Here is a 13607-nt window from a genome sequence, read left to right on the forward strand (position 1 = left end):
ATATTCCTCATCAACTAGAAAAGGAAGATGCTTGATAAAGTGGATGATAAAAACTTCAGTAAGTTTGAGAAAAGTCAGACTGGATAATGGTGACTGAGAAGGTAAATAAACAAATCCTGGCAGATTTCATGATGGGTCAAACTGTACAAATACTAAATTTAGAAATTAGTAACTATATTACTAAACTTTTTGTTAAACTGTTAAACTGAATAGTGATATCCTGCCAATCCTGCTCATAGTGTTGAAGCAAATGCTTACTACTGAAAATACAAAGTTTCTGGTTATTAATATGGACACTAGTGAGTGAAGTTAGTCAAAGTGACAAAACTTCAAGGTTAATATCATTACATGGAAGGAGTAGATTTCAAATAGCATGGCAAGAGTTAATATCACTAATATCGAACAAAAAAACTAATGTATGGGAGACTACAGATTCAGAGAAAAGTTGTAAGTCCATCAGGTTGCTTTGGAAACATTATTCAAAGAAATGCTGACTGGAAAATAAAAAAAGGGAAGTGTTTATGAAAGAATTATGAACATTATATGAAAGACAGCATTCCTGATGAACAACAGAGAAAAGAAAATCCCATACCTATATTGTTAAAGATGACCTTGATATGGATATTTTCTATGGAAGATCTTAGTATGAGTATTTTCTACGGGAGACTTTTTTAAAAAGTAAGTTATTTCCACTTATTGAAATAGTTTTAGATAATGAGAATTATGATGCTATAAAGGCTAATAGTATAACAACAAAATCAATTTAGAGTTATAATTGATTCTGAATAAGACAGTGGAATAAGAAAAGGAAAATAGATTTGAACATTATAAAGTTCCACACTGGAGAGAAGTTCATGAAATTTTTATTGATGTGAGAAAAAGTCAAAAGGAAGGAAAGTTGCCAGATGAGAATGGAAGTTAAGAACGAACTTTGCTTGAAAGATTTTCTAAAACTTAGTGGGTAAATGAGTAATTCTTAGGGGATAAAAGATAATATATAGGGATAATTAAGTGGAGACCTGTTAATACCTGTTCTAAGAAATTACCCAAGCTTTGAGAGGAGGTGTTACAGTAGTAGTATTATCAAGTTTAATTAAAGCAATTTTTTTCAGTAGAGGAGATTTTTGTGTGTTTATAAAGATTGGGGGAAGTGAGAAAGTTAATGATTGAGCAAAGGAAAGTGTGACTGATGGTACAATATTCTAGTGCATATGTTAGAGGTGTTTTCTGAACTGTGGAATACTTGATTTTTAAAATGATGAATGGGAAAAACAGGTAATTCCAGAATTAGTGTCTGTTGTTTACTATGTGTCCAGGTTCACACTAAGTACTTTACTTATTTCATTGCATCCCTGTAACAACCCTTACAGGCTTATCAGATGAAATAATTTATTCAGATCACAGAGTATATATAAGGTCAGAATTTTCTATCCTTACCTGTGTATAAAGCCTATATTCCTTTATATTGTTATGTTGTTTTCAAGTTGCAAGAAATCACAACCAAGAATTTCTTTTTTTTTTTCCCTGTTACTCTAAGGAAAAAGTCACTTTCTGAGATAAGACATGTTAGAGAAAACAGGTTTTATACTGGTTTGTAAAATTTGGATTATCTGTGATGGGAAATTTTTTTTTAAAGAGAGTGAGTAAAAGCCTCCTATTACCATCTATGACCTGGCATTTCACTTCTTCTGTTGTACAGAAAAGTCTTTAGTGTGGCCATAGATTCAAACTTAAGAGATTTCTATTTTAAAAAACAGAAACAAAAAAACAAAACCCTAAAGAATAGAAAGGAGCTTGTTTCTAAACAGGTATATAATGGATCAAAAATAATTACTAACACAATTTTAAAAGCCCAAGTTCTGAGACATAATTTCATTTTTTCCCCTAAGATGTAAAAGTTTATAACCACATTCTATCACTGAATAAAAACTCTTTAACGATAAAGAAAGAAAATTCTCTAACTGTCAAACAAAAATTAAAGCAAAAATCAGAGTCCCTAGCCAGCAGACCAAAGGTTGAAACCTCTGGGCTAATTTGTAAGATCTTTGTTTTAAATTCCTAAGAGAAAATGGGTGAGAAAGCCTCTTCTATTCTTCCTCTGTTGGTGGAAATATTTTCTGTTGTTGTTTTCCTATAATATATGTAAATCTGTAATTTCAATACTGTTGCATTGTATCTTTTGGTATTGTAAAATTGTACTTATTGAATTCTGTTAATTCCACTGCCTGGAGTGTGGGTACCTGAGTTATCACTTATCAAAGTGATCCTGGAGAATAGGAGAAGTTAGTATTCACAATTGGGAAGGCCTAGATTTTTTTTCAGTGGGTTCAACATTTTACTTCCCTCTGTAATTATGTGGTAAGGTGATAGCACCTTTAAAATACAGGAACTTGATAAGGAGTTCAACAGGAGGGGGAGTTCTGAGGCAAGGATAAATGGCTATTGAAAAAGAAATAAAATATAGTCTCCCAGGATGATGACAAAAGCATCAGAGCTACATCAAGGCTAGGCCTACATACTAGTTTGGAACAAGTAGATAAGACTAGCTTTACGAAAGTACAGATAGCTTACTCAAGCTAGTAGGCATATTTCAGACATATCTAACTGTAGAGAAGTAAAGCTACAAGGAAGTGTGACTACAAAGGAATAAGGAGGCAATTAAAGGTTTAAGACTGATGATCTAAAGCTCAAAGAAGAAATATCAGAGGCCAGATAGGGAAGTGCCTTCCTACCCAGGGAGTTATAGATCCAGGGTGGCTGTAGAACAAAGATGCAGATCCACCCATGGCTAGAGGTAACAACCTGGGATTCAGACTCAGCAATGGTGCCAACTTGAATCTACCTCATGCTAGAGTCTGAGTAGCCTGGTATAACACCCAACACAGATAAGATTAAGCAGGGGCTCCCAGGAATTGATATCAAGAAGGAAGTTAGGCGAGGGATTCTAAAACCAATTGGGTTAAACCCCAGGTGTAACTGAATGATGACCAGTGATAACTACTTAATTACTTTTATGATTTCTCATATCTCTGTAACTGCCCTAATTATTTGTTAATATTGTTGACCTCTGTTTTTTCCTATACTTGCAAGCAGTAAAAATTGTTCAAAACATCAGTGTGATGTGTGTACTTATTTCTATGAAAACTGCAATGGCTGTCAGTGCTCTGCAATGGGCATGGGAAGAGAACTCAGTAGGATAAAGAAATCAAGAACAGAAACCTGACATTTAAAAAGGAACACAAGGCCCTCTGAAATCCTGAAGTACCCAAGCACATAACTACTTTGTTGGCACTAGCAGCTGACTCTCTTTTAGTCACTCTCCCCCAATATGCGTGTGTACGTACGCATGCGCGCGCGCGCGCACACACACGCACACACACACACACACACACACACACACACACTTTACATAGGTTAAACAAATTGCAAAGCATTTCTCAAACATGAATACAAAATGGTTGGCTAAAAGTAATAATTAAAGTAAAACACACTACGGTAAACATACTAATCAGATTGATGCTGCAGAATCTAAGAAAGGATATTTTTTAAAATGTCAGTAATCTGCTAAATAACTGCAGTTTTGCAGAATGTCCTAGAAAGAAACATCAGAGTAGGAGTAGGTCACTATTCTTCATCAAGTATATGAACTCTCATTGTTCCAACAGAAAGCTTGAGTCCCTTTTTAGACTACTACTATATACGCTGTTTCTCTTTTAAGATTACAATCCCAACAAATATTACTAAGAATTAATTTATTTTATTTGCTTATTTTTTTGTTGGTCATGGGGCTTGAACTCTGGGCCTAGGTGCTGTCCCTGAGCTCTTCAGTTCAAGGCTACCACCCTATTCCTGAAGCCACAGCTCCACTTCCGACTAAGAATTAATTTTAAAATTAATATTTCTGTAGCAATCAATTTTATAAACATACTCATACATACATACATACATATAATCATCATTAAATTCTGAACAAAAGAACCATTTCTTAAATTCTAATCATTTGTCCAGACATTTTAAGAGTCAAGGAGAGAGCATTTTTAATAACATAAATTTCTTTTGCCTTTGTACCTGCTGTTGGATCCTCATCAGGCAATCGAACAAGAGTGTAACATATTCCTGGTTGATTGTAAGTCAGGCTGGGGGCTGGGATATAACACAGCACTTCATAGGAATCTGATGGTTCCATCTGCACTGTTACTTTCTCTAGTAGTTGGTCATTGAGAGTATTTGTACAGTCAAACTGAAAAGCAAGTGGGAAAAATTGTGAAGGTTAAAGAATGTTTTAGAGAAAGCTATTTCTTCCCACTTACAATCCACAGTCTATTCTGGAACCCACCAGGCCATCCCTCTCTAAATAGCATTATAAGTGTTAAGATTTTTTTTTCTTTTTCTTTTCTTTCTGTGCTGTGATCAAACTCAGAGCCAAACATGCTAAGTGCACACTAAACCACTGACCCACACTCCCAACCACACCTAATATTTTTGTGTGTACAACAGCAATAGTGATAGTCTTATTCTTGAATTCTTTGTATTTATAATATTTGCTCTTTCTTGAGTGTGAGCCCTACCAAGATGTTAGAAATATGACAGCTAAAGTTCTTTGAACAATTCACTTAATTTATATTGGTGTTGGTTTTTTTTAAGTTACACTTTACATAATTAGTTTCATTATACACTTGCTTCATATTCTTTTTTTTAAGTGATTTATTTATTTATTTTTGCCAGTCCTGGGCTTGGGCTCAGGGCCTGAGCTTTGTCTTTGGGTTTTCTCAAGGCTAGAGCTCTACCACTTGAGCCACAGCACGTCTTCTGGCATTTTTTTCTATGTATGTGGTACCGAGGAATCGAATCCAGGTCTTCGTGCATGCTAGGCAAGCACTCTACCACTAGGCCAAACTCCTGGCCCTTCATATTCTTTTATACAAAAAAGAGAGTTATACAAAATAATTCTTTTTGCTTCCTGCATATCTGGAATGACCAGGCATGTGCCACCATGCCTGGATACTCAGAAGGCTGAGTAACCAGAATCACAGGTGTGAACCACAGATACCTGGCTAATAATTAAATTTTAATTATCAAATATTATCTGTTGTTTGAAAGGTTCTCTACAGTTGTGGGAAGGAAGCTCAAATTGTTTATTATTGTTTTTATTGCTATTTTTGTTATGGTACTAGGGTTTGAACTCAGGGCCTCAAGCTTGCTTAGCAAGCACTCTAGCACTTCTGCTAACACTTCTAGTTTTAAATTAGTTCTTTATAAAAGGAGCTAGGCTGGGCTCAGTAGCTCATGCCTGTAATCCTAGCTACTTAGAAGGCTGAGATCAGAGGATCAAGGTTCAAAGCCAGCCCAGGCACAAAATTAACCTCTAGAAAATGAGAAGTGGGACTTGGCTCAAGGGTAGGGCAGTAGCCTTGAGCTGATGAACTCAGGGATAATGCTCAGGCCCAGGGACGGGGTGGTAGCCTTGAGCTGAAGAGTTCAGGGACAGCACCCAGGCTGAGTTCAAGTCCCATGACCCACAAAAAACAGGAGCTAGAATCATTAGCTTAAAGGAAGAGATGCTTATCTCCAAGTATATCAGTTTATACTTAAGGATCTAAAAGCATCAACCATATTACCTCACCTGGAAAACAATGTGATCAGTGAACATATGTTTAATACATCGAACAAAATATTCTGTCTCTGCTTCTGTAAGTTGAACAGGCTCAGAAGACTTGAACAAGGGTCCTAGGTTCATAAACTCAGGAATGGCAGCCAGTTGTTCTAATAAGGAAAAAAGAGAAAAGTAGGTAGAAAGTAAGATATGAAGATAAAAGAGAAACTTCACTACAACATTTTAGTCTCCACAGCCTTACTAATAGCAGAACCAGAACATTCAAATAACATGTCTTTACATTTCAATAGTCTTTTTCCCCCTGTAGTCCTGGGGCTTGAACTTGGGGTCTGAGTATTGTTCTTAGGCTTTTTCAAGGCTAATGCTCTTCCACTTGATCTAGTGCAACTTCTGATTTTTTTCTGAGTGAAAGTTTATTGGAAATAAGAATCTCACAGACTTTTCTGCTGGAACTGCCTTCGAACCATGATCCTCTCAGCCTCCTGAGTAGATAGGCTTACAGGCATGAGCCAGGGCACCCGGCATGAATAATCTTTTCAGTTAGCAACTTTATATGCTACATTACTAAAAAAATAAACTTATTTTCTAATTTTATTTTTAGAATTCTGTTAACCCACAAGGTAGATATAAAGAGCAACATTCCCAGTTAGTAAGTCAGTAATTAGAAATTGCTAAATTCCATGGACTTCAGGTAGCCCCAGCCAACTATAACTTATGAACTTTAGCTACACAAACATTTCTTTAACTGAAAATTAAGCGCCAGGAGTTTGGCCTAGTGGTAGAGTGCTTGCCTTGTATGCACGAAGACCCGGGTTCAATTCCTTGGTACCATATACATAGAAAAAAAGCTGGAAGTGGTGCTGAGGCTCAAGTGATAGAGCTCTAGCCTTGAGAAAGTGAAAATTAATCAAACTGAACAAAACCCATGAAGTCTATTTTGTCTACAATGCTCCGGAAATAAGATCATTATTTCTCCCCATTAAAGCACCATACCTTGATAAATATCTTGCCTGGAAGGAGCCAACTTCTCTGGCTTAGGAGCCACAAGGGTGATTTCTATGAAGACAGATAAGAGAAATTAAGTGAGCTTCCCCTCTACTATCAGCTCATGATGCAGCCAAAAAGAAATGAGGGCTGAACCTTCTAGCAGCTATACAATGAATTATTGTTAGCACATACCAAAAGGGTTTCTGTCACTTCTTTTGGTGGAAGAGTGGCATTCAAAGTACATTCAGTGAATATAATACTGTAAAATAATAAAGCCCTAAAAACATAAAAATTGCTTTCAAAGACTGGGGTTTATAAAAAGTAACTCATAAAACAAATGTCCAAGCCAGGCAAGGTGGCTCACGCCTATAATCCAGCTACTTAGGAGGCTGAAATCTGAAGATCAAGGTTCAAAGCCAACCCAGGCACAAAAGGACCTGAGACTCTTATCTCCAGTTAACCTCTAGAAAATGAGAAGTGGGGCTTGGCTCAAGGGTAGGGTGGTAGCCTTGAGCTGAAGAGCTCAGGGACAGTGCCATGCCTAGTTCAAGCCCCATGACCTACCAAAAAACAAACAAAAAAATCCAACAAATTTTGAGATATTAAGGATTAAAGACAAGATTTTTCATTCCCAGTTTTTCTATAATCTAATAACAACTACGTACTACAGAAGTTTCTTCCTTTTCCTTATTTTTTAAAAACTGTTTTAAGATTCTTTGATTTTTCTAATCTGTGTAATACTTTCAAGACAAACTTTCAATAAAAAAAACTAATTAAGATGTCACCAAATTCAGAAATAAAAATAAGTAGTAATAGAATTATAAACAGTGCTAAATATTGCAAAATTAAAAACAAACAAAAAAGCAAAATTTTCATTTTTGGACACATTTCATATTCTTACTCTTATCAAAATACCAAAAGATTTTTAAAAAATCTAATTAAAAAAAAGTGTTATCTGCAGGATGCAGTGGCTCAACCCTGTAATCTTTAGCTACTCAGGAGGCTGATCTGCGGATTATGGTTCCAAGCCATAGGGCACTAAAGACAAGACCCAAGAGACTCTTATCTCCAATTAATCACAAGAAAAGGGGAAGTTGGGCTGTGGCTCCAGGGGTAGGGCAGTAGCCTTGAACTGAAGAGCTCAGGGACAATACCCAGGCTCAGAGTTCAAGCCCCAAGACCCACCAAAAAAAAAAAGTTATCTATTTTATGCTTAAACTAAAGGTTTTAGGAGTAATAGGCAAAATGTACTAGAAAATTTTTTTCTAGAAAGTTACTAGAGAAAATAGGCTAGAAGTTTCTACTTTCATTTTCTAGTGCTAATATCAGATTTGTGAAACCATCTATACAAAGAATAAGAGTTAATTGTTCCTCTTACCTGCTTTCTGTTCAAAGACAGGAGCCATAGCAAGAGGAATTGATTTTAGGTCAAAGGGTTTTTCTGAAGGCTCTAAGGTATACTGGTGTAAGGCCTTTTCCATCCCTGGTATAGAGACTGTCAGACCTGTAAATGCAGACAGATTTCAGCATTATAATCTCTTGAGAACTATTTGTAATTGCTTTATGAAAAAAAGAGAAATAATTATAGCCCTAAAATCTAATTAAAAGAAAAGTGATTATAAAAACTGCCTTATTTTAAGAAAACACAAGTAAGCATAAATAAGTTCAACAAAATCTAGCTAACTCTTAGAAATCACCTTTGCCATAGGAGAACAGTGAATTTCTGTTACCAAATGAGAAAATATCCTTGTGAACACAGATTTCCTTAGAAATGAAAGTATATTCACAGACAAACCAAGCATTTGCTTAGTGGTCAGCTAACAGGTAAAATCACTTTCAAGATACCATTTGATTGGGGCACAAAAGTATATCTGTCTGTGTGCTTGGCTCTCACTGACCATTGAAGATATAGGTAGCATTCAGTGCCATCTGCCTCTGCCGCAGCACATTCAGGTAGAAGGTAGCTCGGTCCCGCACCTCATCATCAGTATCCATCATACACCTAGTCATAGGTAACAATACAGAATAGGCATGTTTCAGTACCCCTAAGATTCCAATGGGTTTTTGTTTTTTTGTTTTTGCCAGTTGTGGGACTTGAACTCTGAGCATTGGCTTTGTCCCTAAGCTCAAGGCCATCACCCTACCCTTTGAGCCACAGCACTACTTCCAAGATTCCAATAGTTTTACCACCATACATAAAGTGCATGATTCAGGTCATCTGATAGTACTTTTATAAAAGAGCTCAACCAGCCAGGTGCCAGAGGCTCACACATGTAATCCTAGCTACTCAGAAGGCTGAGCTCTGATGATCATGGTTCGAAGTCAGGCCAGGCAAGAAAGTCCATGAAATGTATCTCTAATTAACCACCAAAAAGCTGGAAGTGGAGCTGTGGCTCAAGTGGTAGAATGCTAGACCTGAGCACAAAAGCTCAGGGACAGTCCCAGTGATTGTAAACAGAGATTCCCTCCTTGAACACTTGTTTGTTACACTTGTCATTTAAAATATGATGTAAAAATCAACGTTAATAAATTCTTTAATAAAATAAAAAAAAAGCTCAGGGACAGTACCCAGACCGTGAGTTCAAGATTAGAATTTTTAAAAAAGCACAACAATAGCCAATATCAGCTCTGGAAATCTCCACAAATATCGAGGAACTGTTCTGAATTACTAAAGAACTACTGCTTTTATAAATCAGAAACTATACATAGAAGGCATCAAAATAAATAAGAACACAATAACATGAGATAGTTTGAAATGTATGGTTGCATCTGTAATCACATGACCGCCAGTGAAGACTTAAGTTTCTCCATAATTAAGATATATTAATATTATACTTTACAAGAATACTAAAAAGACAGAATTCAGCATCTATGCATCATTATTGTGATGCCTAGATGGCAATTTGTTCCATTTAAAATACAATAGAAATGTTTGCTAAAGCAAGTCTTTCTCTTACTAAATAGTGAGTTACAAAGGCCATGAAAAGCTTCTACTTTCAAATGTTCATATGAATCACTTTAGATTTCTTAGAAGTTAGCATCTCTTATGTAAGTTCAAGTACATATGTTTACTTTCTCAAAATGATTTAAAAATTGAAACTCCAATTTTACACATATCTCACTTATACCTAATTACTAGAAAGAGAACAAAAACTATCTACCCTATATCTACTACTATATCTACTCTATCAGCTCAACATCTGTTATAACACAATGAGGATTTCACTACTTAGTTGAGGAATTCTAATTTTTTTTTCACATTTTGAGATCTTTATTTTTTGTGCCACTAATGGGGCTTGAACTCAAGGCCTCTTGCTCACTTAGCTTTTTCACTCAAGGTTAATACTGTACTGTTTAAGTTATGCTTCTATTTCTGGCTTTTTGCTAGTGAATTAGAGATAAGTCTCACAGATTTGTTTGCCTAGGCTGGCTTTGAACTTTGAGTCTCAACCTCCTAAGTAGCTAGGACTGCAGGTGTGAGTCCATAGTGTCTAGCTGGGATAGGAACTCTAATTTTAAAGGACACTCTTTTGCTTACCTTTGTAAGAGCACAAGAATACTTGGGAGAAGACTTTCATTTTGTGCCCCAAATTTAGCCAGCGCACTCACAGCAGCTATTAAAACATAGAAAATGAAGCAACATAAGTATGAGTGTCTCAGAGCTAAGCAATAGTTGTTAAAAAAAATTAGCCAATGGCCGGGAGTTGGGCCTAGTGGTAGAGTGCTTGCCTAGCATGCATGAAGACCCGGGTTCGATTCCTCGGTACCAAAAAAAGCAAAAAAGCCAGAAGTGGTGCTGAGACTCAAGTGGTAGAGTGCTAGCCTTGAGAAAGTCCAAGGACAGTGCTCAGGCCCTGAGCTCAAGCCCAGGACTGGCAAAAAAAAAAAAAAAAAAAAAAAAAAATTAGCCAAGTACACATGCTCTCTCTGATATGTGGAAGTTAAATCTAAAATGCACTGGGATATGACAAACTGCACAGGATTCTAGATACTAATATATAGTGAAACCAAAACAAAATGGTCTTAAGAGAGAATCACAAAGATGCAATATCCAACACCTCTTCATATATATATCTATATATATATATATGATATAATGTACATACTGAAACAAACTCCAAAGGACATTTTTCTTAATTTGTTTTTTTCTTTTGCTCATGATATATGGTATATTCATGTGCATATCTGTAGGAGAGTGGAGGGAGGGCACAGAATCCAAGGAAAAAGGGTGAAAAACGTGCAGCAATGAAGTGCACTGGACATTGATGAGAGTGAAGTACATAACTCATGGATGGAGATGGGAGGGAAGGAATGGGAGAGAATGAGGGAACTTAATACCTGATACATGTAAACATAATCCCTCTGCACATCTATAACAACAAAAAATTAGCCAAGTAGCTGGTGCTCAGTGGAAATGACATATCTTGTTTTATTGAGAGTTCCTTGGTCTTATTTATTTGACCCATTTAAGCATAAATAAAATTCTCCCAGCTCTAGAGTGCTCTAAATATTAAATAACAGCCATGTGCTGAGGAATATTTTCCTGTGTGAATATTTTCTATGGGAGTTATGTTTCCATTCATTATAACCCTTCATATATTACCTTATATTAGTTCTAATCTCAAAGAACTAGCCCCAAATATAAAAAGAAACTCTATTGTTAATTTTTCTTTCACTCAAGAGAGACTTACTGGCTTTCCTAACATCTATTAGAAATTGTGGTTAGGTCCTGAGAGTAGAAAAATTAAAAAGCAGGGTCTCTGATCACTAAGTAACATACTAAGTTGTTGGCAAAACTATCCAAGATTCTAGTTAAATACAGACAAGGGTACTTAAAACAGAACTGCAAGTAAAGAAGTAACTTAAAAGGTTAACATTCACTAGAGGTAAATGATAAGACCAAGTTGCATTGCCCAAGGGGAAAAGAAAGGAAAAGAACCTTAGAGGCAGACAAAATGACCAGTACAAACGCTCTGTGTTGAGAGAAGACAGTATGCTATATTATTGCGCCAGGTGAGCATAGCTGAGTCTAAGATCCATGTTGGAGAAAGAAAAAAAAAGCAAGAGGGGGGGGATCAGAGGAAAGCCAAATATCAAGGTGAACAAACATAAGAATCTAACTTACTTACTTTCTTTAGCTAGTTTGTAAGCATTTAAAAACATATCTCCAGAGGAGTGTCAAGGGGGAGGGCTAAATTGTACTGTGAAGTGAATGAAAATGAGTTCATGGGGGCAGCTAAGTTTATCTCATAGACACAGGGTTGAGTTAATGAGAGACAATGGGAGAGATGTATACCTACCTGTTCATATGTTAAGGGGAAGGAAAGATTGGAGAGGATCATACAGAATACACAGACACATTCATATAAATTCAACATACACAAATGCTTATGGCTGTAACTTTGGGGGAAAAAAAAATGGAGCTGCCAAGATAAAATCCCTGTTATACTGCAAGTTGGTTGTCTGTAACACAAGGCAAAAAATCTGGATGAGGCCCAGGACAGGCTCAATCCCATCAACATATGTCATGCAACCTCACCGTTCAATTTCATTATCACCCTCTTGAGTTAAAAGACCAGCAACTTCATCATTACTAGTTCCAATGACTTACCTGCTCTCACAGCCTCATTTTCCAGAACAACCCTATTGAAAATGAAGCGGATATATTTGGAGGGAACAGGTGTTCTGGGGCCCTCTTTGCCCAACAAGTGTAGAATCTTAGTAGCCAGAACAGTGTGTTCACAGTCCTCAATGAATTCACAAAGGTGTGCTAGACCTGCTTCTTTACTCTCAGGATTCTCTTCCACAATGCTGATTATGCAGTCCACAATGGCTCGCTTGTATTCAAAGCCTCCCTGGCAAAAGGGAAGATATAACCACCATTTGCTCTAAGGACACTTTTTCGAGAAATGCTTGTGATACTCAAATTTCTATTCCCCTCTTTTCATTTAAAATAAACAACAAACAAATTTCTACAAAGTTTTAATATAAATTACATGTCTAATAGTGATAAAACAGCAACCACAATCAAGCACATAATGCTTAAAACACTATGATTATTTCATGGCAATCATGAGAATTATGACAGCAATTTGCTATGGATACAAAACAGTACCTACATCATCTCGAAGCATGTTCGATAGAAAAGTCATCATGACACTGTGCTTGCGAGGGTATTTCTGACAGAGAGCACTGATTGCCTGCACAACCACCACCTGCAGAAAAAAGAAGCAACCACTCACCACACAATGACTGTGTCATTGGCCCCCACCTAGTAAAACAGAGAGGAAATGCATCTTCAAAAACTTAGCTAGGACATGTGCGTCCCCTGTGAGTTTCTCCAGGCCAAGAAGACACTACAGTTACCTATAATCATAATGAGGGTTCTTTATAAAAGATCAGCAAGATATGATGTAAAAATCAATGTTAATAAATTCTTTAATAAAAATAACACTTGGTCACAATTACAAATATTCATTCAAATAAAAAAAGATCAGCAAGGATTTCCCCTCCCTAAAAAGAATTTACACTGAAAAACAATGGAAAGTTAGTCATTCAATAGGTCCTATTCATTTGCCCCGCTCCAAGAAAATAAGCACATGTAAATTTTTAAGACTGGACAGATAAAGATCTTGAATACACTGATTTCAACAGAGGAAATAAACCTATCCAGAAGCTACTTCACAAAAATGGTTGCTAGAGAAATGTTAATCTAAATGTAAAGACAAGTGTTCAGAAAAGCATATGATTTTATCCTCTTCAGTTGATGTGCTAATATGTCACAATTGTATGGGTGCTGGTAAGAAATAAGAATCCCAAGTAAGAAATGACAGTAATTACAGCAACAACTGCTGAGTATCAGCATTTGGAGTTGAGTTTTCTCAGCCCAAGTCCCATAAGACTATTCCAGAGAGCCAGGATTACAGGATAAGAACAGTAAGGAATGGTACATGACTATTTTATATGGGGCAGTAGGCCTGCCAATCCTTTGTTCCAAAGGAAAACA

At 36.4% G+C, this 13607-nt stretch overlaps 1 protein-coding gene across 1 annotated transcript in view; it reads right to left on the bottom strand.

The window, feature by feature from the left end:
• Positions 1–13607, bottom strand: part of Copg2 (coat protein complex I subunit gamma 2) — a 105621-nt gene that overhangs the window by 42943 nt on the left and 49071 nt on the right. The window contains exons 13-20 of the mRNA XM_090333306.1: positions 12721–12816; positions 12213–12456; positions 10140–10215; positions 8500–8603; positions 7980–8105; positions 6608–6670; positions 5624–5763; positions 4069–4240 (exon numbers count right to left, since the gene is read on the bottom strand). Of these exons, the coding sequence (XP_090189432.1) occupies positions 4069–4240; positions 5624–5763; positions 6608–6670; positions 7980–8105; positions 8500–8603; positions 10140–10215; positions 12213–12456; positions 12721–12816 (1021 nt within the window). The remainder of the gene's footprint in view (positions 1–4068; positions 4241–5623; positions 5764–6607; positions 6671–7979; positions 8106–8499; positions 8604–10139; positions 10216–12212; positions 12457–12720; positions 12817–13607) is intronic.

This window comes from Megascapheus bottae, chromosome 5, assembly GCF_031878675.1.
Source record: "Megascapheus bottae isolate mThoBot1 chromosome 5, mThoBot2.hap1, whole genome shotgun sequence".
Classification (NCBI taxonomy): Eukaryota; Metazoa; Chordata; class Mammalia; order Rodentia; family Geomyidae; genus Megascapheus; species Megascapheus bottae.